This window comes from Canis lupus, chromosome 21, assembly GCF_048164855.1.
Source record: "Canis lupus baileyi chromosome 21, mCanLup2.hap1, whole genome shotgun sequence".
Classification (NCBI taxonomy): Eukaryota; Metazoa; Chordata; class Mammalia; order Carnivora; family Canidae; genus Canis; species Canis lupus.
Window position 1 is genome coordinate 12,683,493 of NC_132858.1, and position 12,651 is coordinate 12,696,143.

General features: G+C 45.5%; 1 protein-coding gene across 1 annotated transcript in view; it reads left to right on the forward strand.

The window, feature by feature from the left end:
* Positions 1 to 7,748: 7,748 nt before the first annotated feature.
* CRY2 (cryptochrome circadian regulator 2) overlaps positions 7,749 to 12,651 on the forward strand; it is a 35,312-nt gene continuing 30,409 nt past the window's right edge. Inside the window, exon 1 of the mRNA XM_072790540.1 lies at positions 7,749 to 8,002. Coding sequence (XP_072646641.1) covers positions 7,788 to 8,002 — 215 coding nt within the window. The 5' untranslated portion in view covers positions 7,749 to 7,787. The remainder of the gene's footprint in view (positions 8,003 to 12,651) is intronic.

The window sequence follows — 12,651 nt, forward strand, 5'->3', positions numbered from 1 at the left end:
GGCTTATTTTACTTTTTATTTACAATGCGCTATACTTCTTTTTATTTTTTAAAGATTTTTATTTATTTATTCATGAGAAACACAGAGAGAGGCACAGACAGAGGCAGAGGGAGAAGCAGGCTCCATGCAGGAAGCCTGACATGGGATTCAATCCCCTGTCTCCAGGATCACACCCTGGGCCGAAGGCGGCGCTAAACCTCTGAGCCACCCGGGCTGCCCCTATACTTCTTTTTATAAATAAAAGCTTTATGGAGATACATTTCACATGCCATACATTTCACCCAATGTTGAATTCAGAGTGGTGCGACCATCATCATAATCAGTTTTAGGACATTTTCATACCCAACCCCCCCAAATTCAGTATCCATTGCCTGTTACTCTCCCTTTCTCCCCAGCCCTCCCTGTCCTAGAAAGCCATTTTCTGTCTATATGGATTTGCCTATTCTGGGCATTTCATATAAATGGAATCCTACCATATGTGGTACTTTGCAACTGGCATCTTTCTTTTTCTTTTTCTTTTTTATAAGATTTTATTTATTTATTTATTTATTTGAGAGAGAGAGAGAGAGAGCAAATAGGCAAAACGGCATGCAGAGGGAGAGGGAGAAGCAGGCTCCCTGCTAAGAAGAGAACTCCATGAGGGGCTTGATCCCAGGACCCTGGGATCATGACCTGAGCTGAAGGCAAATATCCAACCAACTGAGCCACTCAGGTGCCTCACAACTGGCATCTTTCACTTAGCAAGAGGTTTTCAAGGTTCGTGGATGGTGAAGCGTCTATTGGTACTCCCTTCTCATTTATCGCCAAGTGATATTCCATTGTGTGGATATACCACTTTTGTTTATCCATCCATCAGATGATGGACACATGGGTTGTTTCTACTTCTTTGGCTATTAATACCAAATGTTAGTTCTGCCTGGTTGTGAACCTCATATGGTGGATACATACATATATAAATGTTTCCTTTTGTGTCCAACTTCTTTGTTCAATATTAAATTTGTGAGATTGAGGGCCCCTGGTTGGCTCAGTCAGTGGAGCATGCAACTCTGGATCCCGGAATTATAAACTCCAGCCTTACACTGGGTATAGAGATGACTTAAAAATAAAATCTTTCACAAAAATTGGGGGGATGCCGGGTGGCTCAGCCGTTTGGCACCTGCCTTCAGCCCAGGGCCTGATCCTGGAATCCTGGGATCGAGTTCCGCATCGGGCTCCCTGCATGGAGCCTGCTTCTCCCTCTGCCTGTGAATAAAAAAATAAAATCTTTAAAAATTTTTGGGTTTTTTTCCTCATTTTAATTGTTGTATAGTATTCCTTTGTTTGAACCCACCATAATTTATGTATCCATTCTACTGCTTAGAGACATTTGAGGTGTTTCTGGCTTATGATTATTACTAAGAACATCACTACCATGAATATTTCCGTACATAAAGTCAAGGACAGGCTTGAAGTCTCCCTGAGCAGACAGCACCAGTTTTAGTTATGCAGACAAAGCTTAATTTACCTTTTTTGCACTAACTTGACCTGGATCGTTTCTTGCTTCTGCCTCTGGAAATGATAAGCAAAACTTGGACTGTTTCCAAGGTTAATATGGGGTAACCACTGAAAATTGTAATATTATAACCAAACACCAAGAATAAACAGTCACTGCTTTCTGGCTGTATAAACTGCTTTATAACAATATACCCCTAAGCCTCCTTCCCTGTTCTGTTTTCATTGCTCTGGTTTGCAAGCTGCCTTTGTGGTGCACAATAAATGTTTACTAATTACTATTTCAGTGATTAATTCATTTTACTTTGGCTATTTTGAACCTTTGACAATGTCTTTTGGTGTACGTGTGCACAAATTTCTGCTACGTATATGCTAGGCATTAAGTTCCTAGATGAGAGGGTATATTGTTTGCCATCTGTAGGATTTTTCAAATCTAGTATACAACACCAGACTCAATTGCCCACATTTTCCCCAAAGCTCAGTTTTGTCCATTCTTTTAACTTTATCCATATTAGTGGGTTTATAGTGGTAGCTTATGGTTTTTATTTCTCCCATGAACTAATGTAGGTGGGCACCTTTTTCTGTGCTCATTGGCATCTTGCATACTGTCCCTCATGGGGGAGAAGGTGCCTGTTCAAGCCTGACTTAGTTTCATATTGGGTAGCCTGTCTTTTTTTTCTTTTTTATTCTGGATCTGAGCTCTTTTTTTTTTTTTAGATTTTATTTATTCATAATAGACACAGAGAGAGAGAGAGAGAGAGAGAGGCAGAGACACAGGCAGAGGCAGAAGCAGGCTCCATGCAAGGAGCCGGATGTGGGACTTGATCCCTGGTCTCCAGGATCATACCCTGGGCTGAAGGCAGGCGCTAAACCACTGAGCCACCCAGGGATCCCCATCTTTTTTTTAAGATTTTATCTATATATTTGAGACAGAGAGAGAGACCATGAGCAGGGGAAAGGGCAGAGGGAGAAGTAGGCTCCCCACTGAGCAGGGAGCCCAATGTGAGGCTCCATCCCAGGACCCTGAGATCATGACCCCAGCCAAAGGCAGCTGTTTAACTGACTGAGCCACCCAGGCACCCCATGGATTTGAGCTCTCTTAGAATTGGAAGTGTTACAGTGATCTTGTGTCATTCTGTGGTTTGCTTTTTCACTTTCTAAATAATGTTTTTTGATAAACAAAAGTTCATAATAAAGCAAACAAGCAAAACTGGAAACAGACTCCTAAATACAGAGAACAAACTCTGGTTACCAGAGTGCGGAGGGGTGTGTGTGGACAAAACAGGTGAAGGGAATTAAGACATACACATTTTCAGTTATAAAATAAATCAGTCATGAAAATGAAAAGTACAGCGTGGGGGGATATAGTCAATAATACTATAATAACTTTGTATGGTGGCAGATGGTGATGACACTTACTAGGGTGAGCACCGCATGATGTAGAAAATTGTTGGAACACTATACCATGCACCTGAAACTAATACAATATTGTATGTCAACTATACTTCAACCAAAAAAAATTTTTTAATTTCATAATTTTAATGTAGTTCAATTTATCAGTCTTTTCATTTGTGGTTAACACGTCCCATGTTTTATTTAAGAATTCTTTGTCTCCCCTCAAAGTCATAAAGATTTTCTCCAGGGGAATCCCTGGGTGGCTCAGCGGTTTAGCGCCTGCCTTGGGCCCAGGGCGTGATCCTGGAGTCCCAGGATCAAGTCCCACATCAGGCTCCCTGCATGGAGCCAGCTTCTCCTCTGCCTGTGTCTCTGCCTCTCTCTCTCTCTCTCTCTCTGTCTCTCATGAGTAAATAAATAAAATCTTTAAAAAAAAACATATTTTCTCCCATATAATCTTCCCAAAACTTTCTTTACTGTTTTACCTTTCACATTTAAGCATATAATCTACCTAGAATTGATTTATGTGTATGTTCTGAGATAGGGGTCAAATTTATCTTATTTATTTTTTTGTTTACATTGAGATATCTGTTTGACTCATTGTCATTACAAGAAAAACCACCTTACCCCACTTCCGTACAAAGACATCTTTGCCCTGAATAAATACCTAGATATGTGAGAGTCGGTTCCTGGGCCCTCAATTCTGAGAGTCTATTTATCTTGTTCCAAGTCCTTGCTGTACGTGTATTATCATCATCATCATCCCCATTTTCCAGATGGGGAAACTGAAACACAGAGAAGCTAAGCAAGTTGCGCAAGTAATTTGCTAGTTTGTGGCGGAGCTGGAGATGGAACAAGGAGTCTGGCTTCTCGGTCTCTAAGTCCCTCTAAGTTTTACAGGTTCCCAGACTGAAGAGTTCAAAGAACATCTAAGTAGGCTTTGTGGGAAATCTCGGGGATAGGAACGCCGCCGCTGCACACCACGGGCCTGCATAGCTAAAGGGAGCAGAGCAGGGACGCCTGGGTGGCCCAGCGTTTGAGTGTCTGTCTGCCTTTGGCTCAGGGTGTGATCCCAGAGTCCTGGGATCGAGTCCCACATTGGGCTTCCTGCACGGAGCCTGCTTCTCCTCTCTCTGCCTGTGTCTCTGCCTCTCTGTGTGTCCCTCATGAATAAATAAATTAAATATTATAAATAAATAAATAAATAAATAAATAAATAAATAAATAAATAAATAAATAAATAAATAAATAAATAAATAAATAAATGGAGCAGAGCTGGGTGCTCAGTCCCACTCGTACCGGCCGCTTCTTTCCCAGTCCCACCACTAGAGGGCGCGGGTCACTTAAATTCGCCAGGGACGTCCCTCCTCGCGCCCCTAGTTACCTTTCAACCAATCATCAAATATTTACCGAAAGCGCAACTCGAAGGGAACGCAAGAAGTTGCCCAATCCAGTCTCCATGCAAGACTACAACAACAAAAAACGCAGGACTGAGGTCTTCTTAATATCTTCAGCGAAGAAAGAAACCTCCCACTACCTAATTTGTCGCATTCCTAAACCACTATATACTAAGTCTGTCCTTAAATCTCTTACTCTTTCTAGCGTAAACTGGATTTTTTTTTTTAAACCCAGATTCTTTCATTCTACTCCCAATGGAAACAAAGAGCAACTGTTTAGCATCCTCATGGCAACCACCCTTCAGAGATGCTTGTAAATTCCGAGATATATGGCTATGAGGTCAAACCTTTTTATTTCTCTCGAAGATACAATAGTACTGATTACATTTCACCTCCCTAGCAATTTATAGGTTTCTTTGGTCTCTCTTCAATTTCTCTATGTCCTTTTTATTTCATTTTTTTTAAGATTTATTTATTTATTAAGAGAGAGAGTTGGGGCATAGGGAGAGAAGCAAACTGGATCCCAAGCCAGGCTGGATCTCATGACCCTGAGATCATAATCTGAACCAAGCCCAAGAGTTGGCTGCTTATCCAACTGAGCCACCCAGGCACCCCTCTCTAGGTCCCTTGTAAAATGTAAAGTTCAAAAGTGAACTTTGCACTCCAGTATTCCATCCAGTGTCAGATTTACTTCCTGGTTCATTCTTGAGTGTTAACCCTGTTATTATACTCAAACTATATGCAATCATTCAATAAAATAATTCATCCTTATCAATATGATGACAGATTATATAGTCATTAAAATAACAGACACAATGACACAGCAATATAGAATATACTTAATATTTTGTATAGAAATGCATGCAACACTGCGTTGGTTTGGGGGATTGCTGTTGTTTTTCATTATTGGTATAATTTTGAGGTCTTTTAAAAACTGACAAAAATCTTTTATTCACTCAGCCACTCATGGAGTGCTCGTTATGTGTAAGACCAAGAACGAGGTGTTGCAAGGGAGACAAAGGCAGACACAGATCCTGCTGTTCAGAATAACAGTAGCTGACTCTTATTAAATGCTTACGATATCCTTGCTACTATTGTCATCCCTATTGTATAGCTTAAGGACATGGGGAGCAAGGAGGTCAACTAGTTCACCAAGGTCACACAGAGTAAAAGCAGAACCAGAATCTGAATTCAGCCACTCCAGTTGTGCACGTTAGGCTTTTTAACCATTATATGACACTGCCTCTCATGATACCTTAATAAGATAGAGATAAAAGACATTCAATCATTCATCAAATATTTATTGAACAACTACTATGCGTCAAGTACCAAACTAGTGCTGGGAATATAAGTGATGAGCAAGATCAGCACAGTCCCCGCCCTTATGGACCCATAGTCTACACAGAAAGCATTACAGGAATTCAGGAGAAAGAGCACCCATCTTTGAGGCAAGGGCAAATAACTATCTCCTTACACTCTGTTTCATTCCTCCTCCACCTTGTGGAGAGACAAGGGGATAGGAGAGAGGAAATACAAAGTTTCAGAAGGGAAATAAGAGGTGGAATCTATGCATTTAGTAAGCATTTGGGATTCAAAAACAAGGACAGAGTCAGGACTGGATAGACTTCTAAGGTTCCTGCCAACCTGAGACTAGTTACTGTTCAGCTTTTAAAACTATATTTTCTTTATTTATTTGAGAGAGAGCACGAGCAGGGGAAGAGGGAGAAGGAGAGGGAGAGGGAGAAACAGACTCCCTTGCTGAGCAGGGAGCCTGATTTGGGGATGGATCCCAGGACCCCAGGATCATGACCTGAACAGAAGGCAGATGAAGCTTAATCGACTGAGCCACCCAGATGCCCCCTCTGTTCAACTTGTACTCAAGTAATCCTCAGTCAGTAAGTGCCAAGCACTGTGCTAAACCCTGAAAATTCAACTATAAATAAGCCATGGCCCCTGCCCTCCAGGAGTTTATAGTCTAGTGGCACAGAGAGACAAGCAAGAAATTCCAGTACCATGTACCAAAGCCAGTGATAAGAAGCAGCACAGAATGAGATGGGCATTATGCAGGCTGGGACCAGACAGCAAGAAAGTGACATCCATACAGAGCAGTGACACAGAACAAACTGGAGTTAAAGAGGCGACAGGGTGAGGAGTGTGATTCAGGTTTGAAGGAATAAGTTATGCAAATGAGAGAGAACCTAGGATTGAAAAAGATTCTGTGGTTTATAGAGTAATGCCAATTAATGCCACTAAATTGCTAAATTCCTTCATTGCTCATTCCCGAATTCAGGAAGGGTTGTGAGTATGGGCACAAGCTAGGGCCAAATTCAAACAAGCTCTTTGGTTGATAACCACAGCGCTCCAATCTAATTAGGCTACCTTAGCCCACCATCAACACTTCATTGCAGGTGTTCATATGCTTCTCTTGCCATTCAGTCTATCAGCAAGGCCAGTGCTAGACTCCAGAAGAAGAAGAGGGCTCCACTTGGCTCCCCAGGGGAGTAGTGGGGACAGTGTCTTCCGTATCTTTGAATCCCACACAGAATCCAGTTCAGTGCTTTGGGAACACAGAGGTACCACTGTTCTATATTCTACTAAACACAGAACAAAAAGAAAAGTTGATCTGATGGCATAATTACTATCTCGACCCACATCCTCTGCATTGCCGGAGCCTACTCCCAACCCCTTCACTGCTGCACATCAGGGCACTCCTCCTCCCTCCTTAGACTTTGCCACTTGCAAATGCCAAGGAGCTCTACGCAGATAAAAGTGTAGCTTTGTGGATAAAAGTAGAAGCTTCAGACTCAGAATAATCTGGGTGGGATCCTTTTATTAGCTTTATGATACAGAGCAAGTCACTCAAGCTGTGGCAGCCTCAGATTTCTCTGTCTCTAGGATGAGAATAATAACAGCTCTTTCACTGGGATCTGTTGAGTGAACGTAACCGGGTTAAGAACAGTGAATAAGACAGTCTATGTGAGGATATTATCACGTTGCTTGGTATATAAAATGCACTGAATAAACAGGAGCTGTAGCAGAATGTTGCAGATGAGGTCATAGAGTAGAGGCAGAAGTGGATGATGCCAGGTTAAGTCACCGGCTGGAGGCACAGCAACCCCCACAAGCCCAGACAGCTTCCAGCCACAGGCTGAGAACAGGACGCCTGTAAGAGATCCGCCGTCCCTGGAGACTCGCTCCACGCCCAGGCCTCCGCCGCGACCCGCGGCTTGCGTCACCAGCCCAGCCCGCCGCCTCCTCTCCCCCAGACACACACATGGTGGGAACGTGAGGGGGCGGAGCCGGGCTCCGCGTCGCTGGGCCAATCGCCCGGCGGGAGGCGCCCAGCCAATGGCAGGGGCGCTCCGGGGCCCCGGGGGGCGGGGCCACGGGGAGGAGCGGCGTCGTCATAGGTCACTGGGCGGGCCGGGGGCGGGGCCCGCGGCGCCGGCGGGGGCGGAGCGGCGGAGCGGCGGAGCGGCGGAGGCCTGAGCAGTCGGAGCGGTGATGGCGGCGGCTGTGGTGGCGGCGGCAGCGGCGGCCCCGGTGCCGACAGCCGGAGTGGATGGCGCCTCCTCGGTGCACTGGTTCCGCAAAGGGTTGCGGCTCCACGACAACCCCGCGCTGCTGGCGGCCGTGCGCGGGGCGCGCTGCGTACGCTGCGTTTACATCCTGGACCCCTGGTTCGCGGCCTCCTCCTCGGTGGGGATCAACCGATGGCGGTAAGGAGGCCAGAGCGGGGTCGCGGGCCGGGGGCAAGCGGCCGGCCTCCAGGGCGCCGGCGAAGAGCCCGGGTCCCGCCGCCCTACAGGGCGGGAGGTTCTGCCCCCCTGCGCCCACGGCCGGAAGACCCCCGGCCTCAGGGAGGTGGGACAGGCCGATGGAGCCGGGCCTCCAGCGGGAGAGGCCGGGACAGGGGAAGCGGTTAGTCATCTTAGTACGGCCCGGGGCGGGCGGCTCGACCTCCACGGAGCGCGTTCGCATCTTAGCCCCTGGGGGCCTCACAGCGTTCCTGCCGAACTGGGATCCTGCTCCCGGTTTTACAGGTGGGACTCCTGAGGCCTAGAGACGCAGAGTTGGGCTGCCGAGGGGACTTGCAGCCAGGGTGGCAGAGCAGGGACTCCTGGCCTAGGGCTTTTAGAGGCGTGCTCAGGGAGAGGAAGAAAGGAGGTACGTGATGTGAGCACAGCAGGTGCTCCTGGCGTTCTTCCAGTAAAGAGCCTAGTACTGGGCTCCTGAAGGCCATCTCTCTCTCAGCTTCTGGCTTGTTGAGTCCATTCTTTCACCCATCCTGGTTTCCCTCTGTCAAGGCCTTCCTGCCTCTGGAGGTGTCTAGAGACCCTGGCTTAGCATTAGATAAGGCAGGTGCCGTCGCCCTTTATCATGAAGACCCCAAGGGCTTGTCCAGTTAAAGGCACTGTGTGTCCTGAGCTACAGAGGAGTACTTAGACCTATTTTGAAGATTCCCTCAGCCACTATCTGTGAGCCTGCTAGGAAAAGAGAGAAAGAAAGAGGAACCCAACAAAGAAAGAAAAAGGAAAGAGGAACCAAAGTATCACTTTCTTCCTCCTCTTCTCATGAGACTGATTTTTGTTTTTTATTTTTTTTAAAGATTTTGTTCATTTACTCATGAGACACACACACACAGAGACAGAGAGACAGAGAGGCAGAGACACAGGCAGAGGGAGAAGCGGGCTCCCCGCAGGGAGCCCGACATGGGACTCGATCCCGGGAATCCAGGATCAGGCCCTGAGCCGAAGGCAGACGCTCAACCGCTGAGCCACCCGGGCATCTCATGAGACTGATTTTAAAGGACACTTGAGACACTGTGGATTAGACTTTTATCGACTGATGTGCTGAGGTTAGGGAGCAGGATAGCTATGATATCAAGGAGATCCCTCTATGATGATTCCCAGAGATGCAGTTGACAGAATCATGGGAAAGGATTAACAAACAGATAGGTAGCTGATGTCTTTTCTCTGTAATCAGTGTTTAAAACCAAGGAGTTTTGAAACATCCTGTACCCATCTCTCTTTTAAACACCCCACAGCTGTCCTTTGGTTTGTTTGCAGTGTTCTGAGGGATGTTTGCTTGTGGCCATGTGCCACTGATGGGCAGCGTTATTCCCAGGATACAGTGGCTGTCAGTACACCATTCTTTTCCTCTCCAAGGTGTGTGTCCTGCTAGGAGAGTGAGTGCCCCTAGCAGTGGGTCTATTAAATGCCCCCTCCTGCCCCATTTATATAGAGAGAACAATTAAAGATAGTCCTGTGGAGAGCCTGCCCACACAGTTTTCAGGCTGCTCTATTGCTCTGCCTCTGCTCTAGTTTCTATAGATAGGAGGTTGGGTTTGACAAACATACTCAAATGACCATCCCTAGCCTAGACATTTAACCAAGCCTCAGACTTTGCCCTCTGTCTGTGGCAGTGTGCCAATTAGAGCAGAGTAAATAGAATCTGAGCACTTGCTTGTTACGTTGTCATGAAAGAGGTTTTGTTTTGTTTTTACCAGGTTTGGGGGGACATTGCATAGAGCTGCCTACTCCTTTGTGGTAGGAGAGATTAAAAATCAACAAGAAAACCTCTGTTGCTGATTAAACTCAGATTTGCCAGGAACTAGGTGTTTATGGTCACTCTTGTGTGATTGTGCTTTTGAGCAAGTGAAGGAGAAAAGGAAATGTGGTGGCTCGGATGCCTGAGTGAAATCCTGAAGTCAGAGGCCATGTAGGAATGTAGAAATTAATTGAACAATGATTGATGCGTTCCTAATATCTTCCAGGCACTGACCTGGATGTTGGTAGGGACACAGAAGTGAACAAGCAGTTGTGGTGTCCAGAGCTCCTGGAGCCTACATTTTAGTGGAGGGAGACAAGTAAACAACCATACTTTAGTAGAACTAAGTGCCATGAAATAAATAAAATAGGGGGACAGACTAGAGCAGTATCAATCTTGCTGCATATGGGAATCACTAAAGGGCCTTTAACAGATGCTTGGACTCCATCTTCCCCCAATTCCAATTTAATGATTCTAGGTTCTGGTCTGGGAATTAGGATTTTTAAAGCTTTCGTGTGCAATGAGGCCTAAGAAGCACCGGACTGGAGAACCACAGACTTGAGCCTCACAGCTTGAGGAATGTGTTGCAGTGCATTGTCAGGGAGGCTAATTAGCTTTGGCATTCAGAAGAAAGAGATGAAAAAACACAAAATGGATCGAATATGATAACTGCTCTCAGGCCTGGAAACTGATAGGCAGGTGCCATTCCCACCATACTCTTGTTACCATGGTCAGATCCAGGGCACCCTCACCACACTCTTTGTTCCCATGATCAGATCCAGGACAACCGTCACCACACTCTGCTCCCACGATCAGATCCAGGGCACCCTCACCATACTCTTTGCTCCCATGATCAGATCCAGAACACCCTCACCACACTCTTTGTTCCCATGATCAGATCCAGGACAACCGTCACCACACTCTGCTCCCACGATCAGATCCAGGACACCCTCACCATACTCTTTGCTCCCATAATCAGACCTAGGGAACTCTCACCATACTCTTTGCTTCCATGATCAGATCCAGGGTAGAGCAGCAGATTGTTTTACACACTCAGGTGGGGGTTGGAGGAGTGATGGAGCCAGCTGTACTTTGGCATAACTACGGTCTGTGTAATCTTCCGGTGGCTGTTTCTGGATCTGGGAGTGATCTGAGACAACTCTGCTGCAGCATAATGTCCTAGTACTGCAGCTACTTCAGTTGCTGCCTCTGAGAAGCCTCCCTAAAAAGGGTGGGCCATGGGCCATCTGCAAGAGGTGGGGGGAAAATCAAGATCTGAGATGTCTGTTCTCTTGCATTTCTTACACTAACTCCTGCACAGAATTTTTCAGCAGATGAATCAGATTAAAATAACTATGAATGGCACTTTCTATGAGTAAAAGAGGACAAAGAAAAGCAGCCAAGAAATATGTATATTAGCATAGCAGAAGGGCTAGCCTACTCCTTGCCTTGGTGGTAGTGGGAAGCTAATGGGCTAATTGTAGCTCAGTGAGCCTCAGGACTTTTTTATTTATTTATTTATTTATTTATTTATTTATTTATTTATTTATTTATTTATTTATTTTTTGTCAAGCACTACTTGGCTAAGCCCTTTGCCATTTTTTTCCCAGCCCCACCTTCCCCAAAATTGCTACATGTGGAAGGAGGTACTGCAATGAGAACCACCCCAGAAAGGGGGTGATCATCTTCTAGATTTAAAAAAGGGGACTCAAAATAGGTTTTTATTGCCTTCCTCTTGCTCCTGCAACCTAGATCGCTATTGGCAACAATTCACTGCACCCTTTATTTAATTCATTTTCTTCCTGACCCTGTGCTGCACCTGTATCCAGGAGCTGCTGGACAGGGGGAATTGGTAAAAAGAAAATATCAGCCCATATAGCTCAGAATTAATAAATGACATGAACTGGGACCTCCAGGATATCTGGTAAAGACCAAGTGTGTCTCTCATCCCACTGCTGGAAGCTAATCACTCTGAGACTGTCAGTTTGGTTGGTTCTTCCCTAGGACTTGGTCCACAAGCAGGGCATTGACAGCTGTAGTCTGTTGGGGGAGAAACCCGAATTTCTCTGAGCTGTTCACACTGGTACCCAAGAGAGTCACTTTACTGTTCTACTACTGAGGAAACGTTTCCATGTGCCAAAAAGGGATGAAAACCTTCATCTTTGTCTTCAAAATTAGGGAAGAATAAATATATTTTTAACTGAGCAGTACTTAGAAATCAATTCCTGCTATGGATTGTAGATTTGAGTTACCCTTTTCCATGGGGCTTATGCTCTCTTACTTAGGATAAATTAATTTCTATTAATATTGTATGTGCCAGTCTGGGCCAGCCTATGATATCATCATATAGTTAGATAACTTTGGCTTGAAGCAGAAAAACTTCGTCAAGGGCAATCTGGACCCCAAAAAAGAGTTCACTATCATTCTCCCTCCTCCTATGAACAACAAATAAAATATTCCTCAACGCAGAATTTGCCATCTTTAGGGAAGGTCTTCTCTAAAGATCTGCCTATCTTATTCTAAAGGGCTAGCGCCATGGAGTGCCTGAATTACAGAATCCTTTCTGTATTTTTGGAAATCCCTGTTTGGTCTTCTCCAGTACCATCTGCCTCTAGCTCCAGAGCACTTACATAATGTAATTCAATTGCACATGTTGTTTAATCCTAAGGGTGAGCTTCAACTGCTTGCACAGGACCGTGTGCTCTGAATTTTGGCCATGTGAGCTCAGCTTGGAGCTGCCAAGGGTGAGCTGCCAGCCTCAAGCACCACCATCTCCAATGCCCAAGCCAGTTTTCTTTAGAGTTCACCCCATTGGAGT